This window comes from Merops nubicus, unplaced genomic scaffold (assembly GCF_000691845.1).
Source record: "Merops nubicus isolate BGI_N331 unplaced genomic scaffold, ASM69184v1 scaffold12614, whole genome shotgun sequence".
Lineage (NCBI taxonomy): Eukaryota > Metazoa > Chordata > Aves > Coraciiformes > Meropidae > Merops > Merops nubicus.
Window position 1 is genome coordinate 2,426 of NW_008602326.1, and position 13,672 is coordinate 16,097.

Consider the following 13,672-nt stretch of genomic DNA (forward strand, 5'->3'; position numbering starts at 1 on the left):
TGCAGAAGCCTTGTCTGCAGCTCCTGCCCAGCTGGAGAGCTCAGTCTGGGCAGCACCTCTCAGTGACTACACGTGACTGTGAGCCAAGGTGGTCTTGCTCAGATCAGCCACCTTCCCCTCCTACTAAACCCAGCTGAGAAGACACAAAAGGACTCACTGTTGGAGAGTGGGCTTGTTGAGCTGGTAAGCTGTCCTCTGTGAGCAAGATACAAAGAGCCCAGTGCACTTGAAGACAAAATGGGAAAAGCTGATTTAAGCTGAAGCTACTGGGAGGCTAATTTAGTTGTTGAGAGGGGGGGCTAGAAGCTCAATGAGCCCCAAGAGAGGGACACTGCATGTACAGCACTTCTGCATGTGCATCCTCAGGGTGGCAGTTCCAGAGCTCCCCACAGTGCAGGATGCTGCTGAGCAGCAAAAGTTTCTTTTCAGGGAACCTCTTGCAGACCCCACCCTACCAAGAAATACAACTAGTTTTTAGACTTCCTCTAAAGCTGGAATTGAACCTGCCTTTGTAACTAGCTGGATACCCACAAGTATGATGAAACCTGCTCCAAAATGCTTCTTATTCCTCTTTGCCCTGAAAAATGGATGATACAATCCATTTTATGGAAATTGTTGTTAACTGTACCATAACACTGCATATTATGTTCCTAGTTGGAGTGGTCCTTTCAGAACTTTTCCTAAAGGGAAGGACAGAAGAGTTTTAAGAGGAGGGAGGGGGAAAGAAGACAGATTAGGATAAACTGATAGTTCTCTCACCAGCTCTTGCACTAAGAGGGGCCTCCTGGAGGAAGCAGCAGAGATCTGTACTCTGCTCAGCTCTCATGGCACAGCACACAGCTCTCCCCAGTGCACAAACTGTGGAAAGCAGGGAGGTGGGAAGGGAGGGCAAGCTGCCCTTCCAAGATCAGCAGTCAGTTTCTTTTTGCCATAGACTGAATAAACTCTGTGCTACTCCATCATGGCTCTCCAAATTTGGCTTTCAAGAGCAGAAGCTGCAGAGCATGTTGCCAACGTGGGCAATTGCCTCTCAGCTCATCCTGCAGCGTACAGCAATAAACTGGCAGAGACAAGCACTACCCAAATATGCACTGAAGGCCCACTTCCTTCCTCAGTGCTCTGCAGGAGATGCAGAGAGTTGGTGACCTAGGCCAAGTTAGCCTGCCCATTAGCATAAGCCCATGAACTTTAACTGACTTCTGCTGTAACAGACGTAGATGAAAGTCAGTCAAGCCACCTGTCCCAAAAACAGGATAGCTTTTGCATGCTCAGGAAAACATAGCCCAGGATTTGGAATCATCTCCCAAAGCTCCAGGGAACAGGAAAGAGCCCAGGAAGCCTCACAGCACTGCAAAGGACTGTGCACAAAACTGCAGGCCTCACTGGATCAACCTGCACCCTCTCTCATGCAGAACAAGGAGGCTGCACAAGAAAGTGGCTTATCTCCCTCACTGCACTGTTTCACTCACAGCACAGGAAAATCAGGTCATCTGGAACATAAGTGCTTTGGCAGCCCAATCCATGTAGCTTTCATACTGTTATTTGGTCTTAAATCTAAAGTTTCTCTGGAAAACATAACACCACTTCACTGCAGCAACAGGTGGTAGACCAATGGGGATGGGATGAAAAACCAGACACTTAACAGCAACAAGTACCTAAAACCCAAGAAGGCTGCTCCTCAGACAGCACACAGACAAGCAGAGCCCCACCTTACCTCAACTGCCTGGCAGGTCAATTTGATGACAACACTTTCCTAATAAACATCAGGAGCAAACTCCAGCCACTTCTGCTGTATCAAAAACTAGGATAAAACCCCATCATCTTCTGCAAGCAGAGGGAAGGTACACTGCTGCTCTGCAAGTGGTTTGCATCACTCAGCTGCATACAACCCCACAATCCAGCTTCAGAACTAAGAGGTTTCCTTCCCAGCACTTCAAGGACAGCCCACACTTGTCTGTACAGTACAGCCTGACCAGGAGCTCCCACAGTCCTAAGAGCTCAGAGCCTCTGTGCGAGGCTCTTCTAGGGCCTCACGCAAAGCTTAAAGAAATAAATAGCAGAACTGCACCATTTGGAACAACTTGGCAGAGTTCATACCCACAGATGCTTCCTCTTACTAGCACCTCTGCTGAATAGATTTATTTGGTGTGCCAAGACATTCGCAGGGGTTTGACAGGTTTCCAGATAGGCCGATCCACCGGGGCAGTCCCTTAGAAAACACTGCTAGCCGACTGTTAGAAAAAAAACAACCAAACTTTATTTACACTGAAGAGCACCCAGCAGGACCCTCCTTCCCCTGGCCACACATGCACAGACTCCTCCCTTCCCTTCCCTTCCCTGGCGTGTGCTGGGAGCCGAGGATGCCGGGGGCGCCCTCAGCGCTCTATCCGCACCAGCAGCACGGTGACGTTGTCGGCGGAGCCACGCTGCACAGCCTTGTTTGCCAGCCTGCCACAGGCAGCCTCGTACCGAGCGTCGGCCTCCAGCTTCCCCTCTCTCATCTGCACGTTCTTGTCCTGTTGGAAGGGGGATAGGTGGCGCCAGGCACTCCCAGCAACGCGGGGAGGGGCGAGCGCACCCTCATTTCCAAGCACGGCAAAGCAAAACCGTTAAGGACACCTCGGGTGTAAGGGAGTCTACCCTTAATTTGGTATAAGGGAGTATACCCTGGCAGAAGTAAATTCCTGTGTCAGCATCATTCCATTTTCTGCCCCCTGCACTGACAAACCCAGCCCCACGCTCCTGCCTCCTCACCTCCAGGCAGGACACAATGAAGTTCACAGCTTCTTCTGGTGTAAAGACTTTAAAGAGGCCGTCGCATGCTATCAGAATGAACCTGGAAATCAAGCAGAGACAGGTTCCAAGGCTGAATCATTGGCCCTACAGCTACAGCAAAATCCCTCTAAGCTATTTTATGAGTACCCATGCTCCAATCCAAAGGGAAGATTTCATAAAGCTCATCTGAAAATCCCTCGGAAGCACCAGAAATCCTCTGGTGCTTCAGGACCTACCATTCACAGAGCTGAGGCAATTCAAAGTACAGGGGGAAAAAAGCAGGCAAACAACACAAGACCTAGGTCAGGGTATTCTGGCAGTCCTACTGACTCTGCACTGTTAGGCAAGAGCATATCCCACACCCTGCTGGAAAGCTCCATTATTTCTCTAGGGACTGCTTTTCTTTTGAGTTCTTTTCATTCACGTATTTTCCCTGAGAAGTAGCTAATGCAAGGAAAGAAACACAGCCAGCTCAATACCTCATGTGCATCCCTTTAAATCCTTTACATTTCCATGCTCCCAAGGTATGCAATAACTGAAATAGAAACACTCAAAAGGAAAGCAGGCAGCATAACCCAGAAATAGAGGTGCAACCATGATTAGAAAACTCTGCCAGAAGTTATGGCCACAGGCTGCAGAAGGGATACAAGGGGAAGGAGAGCTGCCCCTTGGCATGCCAGCAGGGGACAGGGGGGACAGCCTGCTGTGCACTCCCTGCCTGCACAGGGGACTGTAATAACCAGGAGTCCTAATCAAAGTCATCAGACAAGGAAAACCACAACCATCCTACAGAGATGGTCAGCCTGCCAGAGCAGCACATGGCTCTAAAGATGTTCTTCCAGAGTCTGATGCTCAGAATACCTTCAGAAATATTTTAGTGGATCACTTGATATGGCAATCTAATCCCAAAAAAGCAGCAGTACTGGGTTACATTCTCAACTCAGAGAGCCTGCAAGGCCATACTGACATGAAAGCTCACAGCAATTTGTCATTGCCAATCATACGTTAGAAAACTATCTCAAATCTTCAAATATCAGAGCCGAATGTAAGGGTATTTGTGGGCACCACAGCTGCTAGAAAACTCTTAGACAGGACAAGGATCCAAGCATTCAAGCCTTAACCAACTGCTTGAACACTGCAGAGCATTAAGTCTAAGGGATATGTTATCACTGCTGCAAGGCCAGTTCCTCTGACACAAGCCTTCACAGCATCTCTCCAGGCTGAGGCAGCAGCATTTATCCCACTATACTGATAAGGAACAGGAACAGAGCTGTCAGCAGCGAGAGCATCCTCTAATTCTGGGTGACCAGCCTGACATGTCTTGGCCCTAACAGCAGAGCCTATGGGGTCGTGCTGCCACTCCAGAGAGCAGAGGGGGGAGGCAGGTGACCCCAGTGTGTGTGGGCAGCTTACCTGTCGTTGTGTGTGAGCTGGCAGCGTTTGATGTCCGGGACGGAGATGACCCCGCAGCGCTTGTACTGCCCATCCCCGATGGAGCGGGACACCTCCAGCACCCCCAGCACTCTGCCGTCCCTGCACCGAGTAGGAACACACCAGATGGCTCAACTTCCCTTCAACCTGTTCCAGTGCCTCACCACCCTCACAGTATCAATTTTTTTTCCTTATATCTAAGCTAAATCTACCCTCTTTAAGTTTAAGTTACTCCTCTTCCTACCACTACGCTCCCTGATCAAGAGTCCCTCCCCATCTTTCCTGTAGGCCCCCTTTAGGTACTGGAAGGGTGCTACAGGGTCTCCCCAGAGCCCTCTCTTCTCCAGGCTCAACAAACCCAACTGTCTCAGCTTGTCCTCATAGGGCAAGTAGTTCAGCTCCCTGATCACCTTTGTGACTCTCCTCTGGAGCTGCTCCAAAAGATCTGTGTCCTTCTTATACTGGAAGCTCCAGAGCTGAACACAGTAGTGCAGGTGGGGTCTCAGAGGAGTGGAGCAGAGGAGAAACATCTCCCTCAAACTGGTAGCCAAGATGCATGTGGCTTTCTGGGCTGTGAGTGCACAATGCTGACTCATACTCAGTTTTGCATCCACTGACAGCCCCAAGTCCTTCTCTGTAGGGCTGCTCTCAATCTGCCCATCACCCAACCTGCATCTGTGCCTGAGATCACCCTCAACCTTGCACTTGGCCTTTCAGAACTTCATGAGGTTGGCATGGGCCCACCTCACAAGCCTGCTGAGGTCCCTCTGGATGGCATCCCTTCCCTCCAGCGTGTTCTTCACTAACCACTGACTGCAGCAAACAGTTCTGTAAAGCCCACGTTACAATCCTCCTTAGTTTTGTTTGCTAAATTTTTCCAATTATCTGGGTGCTGCCCCAACATAAGCAGCTTCCCACAGTCCACGTTTCCCACAATTGAGCATCCTCCCCAAAAAAGGCTCTTCTTTGCACTCTGCAAAGACACAAGGTTATTCATCTTGTAGGCCAACCAGCTCCACTTGAGATAAAAGCAAGAGGCAAGGCACGTCAGAGAGAAGAGATCTGATGCTCACACACTTTGCTACTTATCTCTCAGGTCCAAAATATTGAACTACAAGCAGTGGGACAGGCTCCCAGGCAGCCAGCAAGACGTTCCCCCAATTCTGAAAAGAGCTAACAGACAGTGGCCCATCTCTTTCCTGTGTGCAAAGATAGGTCAGTGCTGAGCAGAGGAGGCAACATGTGCTCTCCAGAGATAAGGGGAACAAGGCCCTCCAGACATGGCAGTGTGACAGAACTGAGCCCACCCCTCCCCACCCTGGGGGGCATTCTGCCTTTGCAGGCACTAAGATACTTCACCTGTACTGAGTCCACTCTTGTGAGGAAGTCATTAAATCAAGAAATAGCCTTCAAAGAAGGGAGAGAACCTAACCAGGGAACTCAGAGACACCTGCCCAAACAGCCATGCACACCTTCATGCACAGGAACATTCAGATAATTCTGGTCTGGCTCCAGAAACCTCCCTCCTACTTTATAACACCTCAGTGCATCAGCTAAGGCCCAGGGGAGCAAGACCAACTGTGGGAAATAACACCACATTGGCAAGGAGGATTGTAAACATGCTCAAGGGACTTGCAGGTGGCATGTCAAAAAACACATACATCACACTAAGGGTTTTGTGCAGCTTTGCATGCTTGACAAATAGAGTATCTGTGGTTAGATAACACAGGTCTGTGAAGGACTCAGAGGCACCTTATCAAACATGCCTGAGATTCCTGCCCTGTTAGGGGAAAGACTGAAGCAAGTGAGCAGCCATATGGTGCCCAGCTCCTGCCCGGGGCTGAACCACCATGGACTGACATCAAGGGCTTCTCACATCCCTCAAACCACCCGCCCACCTTTACAGAACAAGGAGGGAGAGGTGACATTGCAAGCAAGGAAGTGAGTTCTGTTCAATGCCAGTGTGCAGCAAGCCATGGATCCTTCATCAAGTCCTTCTCTGCAGGCCCAACTCTGCAGGTCAAGCTTAAGCACATCACACTGCCAGGCTTTCACATGGGTTCCTCCTACCTTTGGAGGACAGTACCCCACCACTACTGCAAGCTGCTGGGAAACCTGCCCCCATCAAACAACTGAAGCCACTGAATCCTTAGACACTTCAGGCACCACTGTGCCTCCCACAGGCAGCAACTGATTCCCTCCAGGCTCTCACCGGCATGAGCACTAGGGTTAGGAAACTCCAGAAACTCAGTGCTCAGGCACAAAGCTGGGTCAGGGTTCAGATTTACTCACTCACACCCTTTAGGCACTCACCTGACATTTCCCCCAGCTTTCTGTATCCGCATACGCTCCTCATATTGGGTGGGGTTGTGCTCCTTGCTGAGGCTTAAGGCTGTGTGTTTCTGGCTCTCCTCGTTGTAACGACACAGAATCGCCTGTGCTGACAAAAGACCCTCCTAAGTCAACAACAAAACTGCAGCAGTGGCTTCTTGAGAGGGAGCTGCAAGCCACACTGAATGGGGCTACAAGAGGCTGCTCAAATACTGGAACAGTCTTCCTAGAAATGCAGTCAATGCCCCAAGTCTGTCAGCATTTAAGAGGCATTTGGACAATGGCCTTAAAGCCACTTTTGATCAGCCCTGAATTGGTCAGGCAGTTGGAACAGATGAACATTGTAGGTCCCTTCCAACTGAAATATTCTATTCTAGATACTGTGAGATATTTAACACCATCAGTAAAGACCTGCCACACACAGTTGTTTCACAGTATTGGAGACAACACAAAAGTACCCTGCACTTACCCAAAACAAGATGCTTTGTAGGAACAGTTGGTGAGCTCACAGAAACTGGGACAACCCACACAAACACCTTGCCCTCCAGGGCACATAAAGCTTTCAGAGGAATTGAGATGACAGAAGTGGGCTTTGCTTACCCGGCTGTCCCCAAGGTTGGCTATGTAGAGAATATTGTCAACAGCTAGGACACAAGTAGCTGTGGAGCCATCCTTCCATGCTGGCTTCCTGAAGGGAACAAACATGAGAGTAGTAAGGGGAAAATAACATTTAAGAGGTCAGTCAGAGTGCTCCTGGGGATGCAAGGAAATGTCATGTGCTAACGTGGAACAGTGAGCTAGCACAAGCCCCCAGGAGCCTGCAAACAGCTAGGGAAACTTGGTGGTAAACAGCAAGCTGGACAAGGACAGAGGAGCTGCACAGGGTGCTGCCTTCTGAAGGCATGGCCAATGCCCAACTGGTTCCAGTACTGTCAGCCACACTCCCCTCACCAGCCCTTCCTCACACTCAGCTCACAGGAAAGCTCATCTGTGGCTGGAAGAAGCTCAGTGCTGATGACTGCCCAGAAGCTACAGCATCATGAGCAAACAAGCACCCCAAATTCACCCTCAGAAGGTTCCTTCTTTGCAGCAAAAGGAAGACACAGCCAGGACTGCAGCAGAGTTGCCTTTACTTTCACCTTCATTTCCCTTCCTTTTTCCACAGTAGCCCTGTCTGCCTGCCTCAGCCCTCACCATCCCCTCAGCAGCAACACCACTTGTTCACTCACTCTCCTGATACTTCCCCTGCTGTAGTTAAACTTCCATCTCTAGAGCTCTAGGTAAAACAAGAAGCATTCCTCAGATTACAGCTGCCAGACTAGTCCTCCTCACAACAAAGTCCAGCCATGATGCCACCCACTCTTTACTGGAACTAGCCACTGATTTCCAGGCATATTTAATCTAGTTTTAGCAATCCTTTGTAGAGCCTTTGTCCTAAGTCATGTTTCAGACCAAATGGTGACTGGTCTGGGAATTACACTGTTGTGACAGACTCAAGAAAGCTTTTGCCTTTTGCCTGGTCAGACTTGAAGATCTGATTAGGTTTAGGAGACTGAGCCAGTTTGCACTTTACTTAAAATTGACAGTTTGCAGGGAACCTCAGAATCAGATGCATCAACAGCCTCTCCATCTGTGTTAGAGGTGCCACTATAAAGTTAAAAACAAGCAGCCAAGTATGTAAAGGATCTAACAAAGTGACTCTATTTTAAATGCAATCTATGTCTTCCCTAATCCACAGAGGTGGTGTGTCAGTTCAGCAGAGACTGAGAGAAGGTAATGATGTTTGCATTCAAAACCCAGCTGGGAGGTAGGCAAGCACCCCACAAAGTAGTTGCTGTGCTTTTCAGCTTTGTTTTGAAAGAATCTGTTAGAAACAAGCTTAAGGTGAGGGACATTCTTAAGCAGCAGCTCTGTCTTCAGAAGAGGTGAAGAAAGCAAGATTTAAACTGACATTTGGAGAGTTCAGTCTTTCAATGCAAGGCACTGAAAGCAGCTGTAGACACGTGCTGCAGCCTAGCAAACACTACCAGAATGGAGCTCTGAGGAACACTCCTCACAGCAGCCCCCAAAGGACTGCTCTGCAGATACCTTCCCACCTACTCTTGGTCATGTTTTGGTTCCTTCCTTTTCCACAAACATGTATTTTTGTTTAAGGGATCCTACAGACCACCCACAGGACATGTCATGATCTAGCTGTAGCAGGCACTCTGCTGGCAGAGCTGCAGCCTGGCAGAGTTAAGCTGGATGGGGTTTCCAAAGCACAGAAATGACTCAGCTTTTCCTCTGCCTGGCTCACAACTGAGACCTATGAGATGCAAGCTAAGAACCACAAACACATTGGAAGCATTCACACTTACTGGCTGGATGCCTGCTTTAGAAACTCCTCATCTGTGTGTTTGAAGGTGTCCAAAAGGCATCTCTTCACAGTTTTCTCCACGCTGACTATCTCACCTGTCAGACAGAAAACAGCAACTCAACTCCAGCTAAAAAAAACATGTGACTTATCCCAACCCCCTCCCTTTGCTCACCCAACATTCACTCAGGTAGTGCCTCTCTCAGACTCTGTTCAGAGCAGCTAGTGCACGTTCTGGGCTCACACTATGAAAAGTCTGTGCAGCAGCACTGTGGAGAATTAATTACGTGCCCCCTTCCACACAGTTGTATTTGCAGGCTTGAAGTGGCACTGCCAAAACTGGCAACAGTGCACCTCACACCTCCTTAGTGATTCACAACTGGCTACTTGCACCTTTGTGCCAAAAAGGCTTCCAGCCCTCTTCCCCAGGAGGCAGCAAGGACTTGCAAGCCCACTGGTAATAAGGAATGGGAACTGTAGAACTGCACCTAAACAAAGCAGTTCCCCTATCCACTACCATAATGTCAAGGCAGAAAGGGTGATGGTTATCCTACAGCACTTATTCCTCTGCTCTCACCTTTAGGAAACTTCTTAATCAGGTTTTGGTGAAGATTCTGTGCTGCAAATTTTGAGGCTCTGACTCCCCCGTGGCCATCAAAAACAGCGAAGTAGGAGACACGTGTGCTGTGAGAGAACAAAGAGGAGCAGAAAGGGGCTAAGAAAGGCAGTTAGCCAGAGGCTGGGATCAAGAACATTTGTGTCCACAACACCCTGCCCTGTGTCACCCACACTGGAGTAAATCCTGCACTTCAGGGCACAAACTAAGGCAGCAAGTCTCTATGATCACACATTCCAGCATCTACATGATTCACAAGTGCTGAGCTAAGAACTTTTGTCATTTTCCACCCCTCAAGAAAATGAAGGACAGAAGAGTTTATAGACTAAAACTTGGCATAAAAGCCAACATTTCACCTCAATGGCACTACAACTCCCCAGCACTACATGTATGTCAGTCTAACCAATCCTACAGTTCATTCCATGCTTAAAATTGTTGAAGCCATGCTACGGACAAGAAACTCAGATCCCTCAGCACACAAAGCTCTCAGGACAATATGAGTTCAGAAGCTAAATCCTGTATCAGGGTGATGCTTGAAAGCATTCCCTCAAACACACACACACTCCCCCTTACACACACTTTACATGCATTAATTTGCTAAGAGATTTATGCTTTTCAAAGGAGAGTTATGACATCTCTTCTCTGAGTGTTCTCCACTGCCACAGTCAGGGTTTGGCACACTGTAAAAATCCCCAAGGCAAGGCCCAATTACCTATAATTAAATATCCATGCTTACGTTTGGGTAACAGAGGTTCAAAATCCAGTTTTTGGGCCCTCACAATCCTTGTGAAGTCAGTGACCCAATCCACTGAGCAATCTGAGAGCTGTCTGTAGGTAACAGTCCTGTGATTTTTCCCAGGAGCACAGCTAATGATCAGTAACAAGCCCAAATCACACACCATCAATGCACACATAGTCAAAAGCATCAGCTGCTCAAAGCAAAAAGGAGCTCATCATGCAAGGTAAGAGGAAGCTGGAGCTCCCTGTGATGGCTGCTATCCACAGATTTATTCTGGCAGCTGGGGGCCACTTACATTTGGGAGGGCAGAGGCTGGCATTCCTCAGTGATGTCGTTTAAGATGACATGTGCATCCTGCATGTCTTCTCTTTCACCTTTCCTCTCTGCCACATAACCCTTCAGTCCAAGAATGCCCACTGACCCTAAAGGGGAACAAAGCAAACACACACATGCAAATCAAACTCCTCCATCTCCTCAGCTCAGCCTAAACCCCAGTAAATCAGTGAGCACTTTTCAGCTTCCAGAACCCTGTCCTGGCACTGCAGCAAAGCACTGCCCCCACCCTGCAACAAAACATCTGTCACCTTCTGCTGAACATGATATATTTATTCTGTAACATGGGTTTTTAAGTGCCCCCAAGGTCAGTAGCCATAAAAGCCTCCATTGTTGCAGGCAGCTGTAGCCAAGGACTGCTGGGCGTCAGACAGGGCTCTGACCAAAAAGGGGTGAGGGGACAGGAGAAATGTGTGGCACTGAGTCTGCAGGTTAAACAAAGCACAGCTTTAAAGACAGTGCTAAGGACAGGAAATCAGGCTCTGCTGTTTCCAGAACATGTCCTTTCCTTTGCACCCCTGAACCCTTAACCTAAAGCTGCAGCATAACACCTGGGCATCTGCTCTGAAGTCAAATGCCCTGTAAGTAACAGCAAGTCTCTCTCTCTGGCATTCTTAGCAGCCACTCAGTGGAGGGATTTGTGAATGTTACAAAAGAAACTGGCGTGGCTCTAGCTCTCCAGAGCCCAATGCCCCTCTTGGCAGCACAGAAACTTATCCTGCAAGTGCCAAGGTGCTTGCTGCTCAGCTTTGGACACTTGGGCAGGGCCAGTAAGAAGGCCCAGGTGAGGGAAGCAGGGAGCCCAGAGAGATCAAGGGGCTTCCACAGACTGCCACAGCAGTTGGTTTCCTACAAGAGACTGAAAACAGAAGCAGACTGAAGAACCACAGCTTAGCTTCAGCCTGGACTTACTCAGCCCAATGTCAAAAGTACAAATCGAGTACATTTGTTTTCAAACTGTCTGAAAACCTTTACAAACTTTCTTTTCCACAAGTTCTTCCCTCCCATTCTTCTCTTCCTCCTCCAAGGACTTTCTCTTCTCTCCTTTCCCATGGCTCCCTGCTGATGAGACCTGCTCGGTAGCACTGGAGGCTGAAAGAAAGCAAAAATGCAGATGGCTGAAGTCTTCCAGCTCTGTTTTACTTGCATAAATTCAGCAGCAAGCCCTGAAGCACTCTCAGGAGTGCAAGGTCCCACACACAACATTAAGTGATCAGTTATTACTGGACAAGATGTGCTGACTGACCACAAACACGCACACACCCCTTCACTCAGCAGGTACAACCTGCAGCATGTATCTCTGCCATGAGTGCCCAGTTGCTCACCTGACACTGTGAGACCCTGCCTCAGATACACTACAGTTCTCTTTGGCTAGCAGACTACTGATTCTCCCCACCAGGCTGCAGTTTCTTAGCTACCAGCCTTTTTTTTTTGCAGTTAACTGCTCAGGAAGCTAACATTTCATGTTGAAACATTTATATTTTTTATTATTATTATATTATTCCTATTATTATTACTTGTGTCTGTAAGTCATGCCCACAACACCACAAAGAAGGGCATTTTGTTACTCTGACTGTGATATCTGTTACAAGTTTCAGAAGACAGGTTACAAACTAAAGCTAGCAAGCAAGTTATGATTCCTGTGACATCAGAACCCCAGTCTTTTCCTTCTGGAGATTTATCCTAGTAAGGTATAATGAATTATCTCACCTCTTCCCAGGTGACAGCAAACACTTGGCTGCAAGCAGAAAGCCTTGCCCCACCAGCAGTTTGGTTTAAGACATTTACAGCTAGGAACAGGGAGGCAGTCTGTAACCACAGCACAAAGGGCAGTGGCAGCAGCAGTACAACACTGCCTTTGCTCTCTGCAAGCACATAGGTAGCTTCACTCCCAGAGCAGGAAGCTTGCAGGCACAGCTAATGGGGTCCCCAAAAGAGGATGGGCTTCTGGGAACAGACCCATGTTTGCTTTAAAGCATCACAGTCACCATTTAAACAATCAGGACAGAAGGAGATTGCCATGACCAGCATCAGGCAGTCTGGACAACAGCTTCATTTGCTGTGAGCCCACTGCACCAGACCACATCTGTGGGTTTTCCTGAGAAGGGGAGCCCAGCAGAGGCTTTGGGAGCTGAGCTTTCCTTACCTGCGTTGTCGCTGCTGGCTGGTGGAAGATCATCAAAAAGCAAAGAGCCTCCCTTCCCTGAAGCACAAGAAAAACACAAGAACAACTAAATAACATCTTCCCTTTGAGGGAATAATGCTCTGTGTACGTCCCTCCTAAGGTGCAAAACTGATACAATGAGATTTGATTTGCTATGATAAACTGGCAGCTTCTGTTCCTTGATGGTGGGGATGGAATCAGGACTTCTTCCAGGGAATATTTATAGGGAGCACATGTGTAACATCTATAACATTCTGGTTATCCAAAAAAAACCACCAAACCAAAACGAAACAAAAACCCACAAGAGGAGGAAAGCAGCTTCTCTTCACACCAGTGCTGATAATCTGTCTTTATCCTGTCTAACAAAGAAACGGGTCTACAAAAGTTTCATCTCAAGAGAGGCTGATGCAGAAAACACAGGAAGTGAAACCAGTGGCAGGAGCAGAGCACACATACCCGGGTCAGTGCTGCTGGCTGGTGGGAGATCATCAAAGAGCAGAGGCCCTTTCTGGGCTTCCTTCCCTGCAAGACACCAGAGCAGAGTCAGGACCTCCCACAGGTGCTCAGGGGTTGGCTTCTGCAAGGACTGCCCTCAGAACGAGCACAGGTGGGTTAACCAAGGGGAACCTTGGTAACTTTTCGTCTATCTTTAATTTAGGCAGCTCCTACATCAGCAAAACAACCACCTGTCTGTAGATTATCTGAATTTTTGTCTTGAAAACAGCTTTTTTTTCCTTTTGCTTGAAAACCACTCGGCTTGCATCAACACCCCACAGTAGCCCGATTAAAGATGTTATAGGATGGAAGGGGCCCAGAAAGCACCAAATTATCTCAGGTAACACCATTACAGCTCTCCAGGCACCCACAGCACCACAGAGAGGGGAAAGGCTCCAGCATGGCCTAACATGCACGGACAACACGAAAAAAAAA

The 13,672-nt window shown here is 48.4% G+C and overlaps 1 protein-coding gene across 1 annotated transcript; it reads right to left on the reverse strand.

Moving 5' to 3' along the window:
• Positions 1–2,375: 2,375 nt before the first annotated feature.
• ILKAP (integrin-linked kinase-associated serine/threonine phosphatase) lies at positions 2,376–13,264 on the reverse strand (the record flags this gene model as incomplete). The annotated part of the gene is made up of 11 exons (XM_008938326.1): positions 2,376–2,516; positions 2,755–2,836; positions 4,189–4,308; positions 6,520–6,641; positions 7,138–7,225; positions 8,895–8,988; positions 9,468–9,574; positions 10,541–10,667; positions 11,548–11,670; positions 12,725–12,781; positions 13,199–13,264. Coding segments are annotated over 11 exons (1,127 nt in total), but the record flags the coding sequence as incomplete, so codon positions are not given.
• Positions 13,265–13,672: the final 408 nt, after the last annotated feature.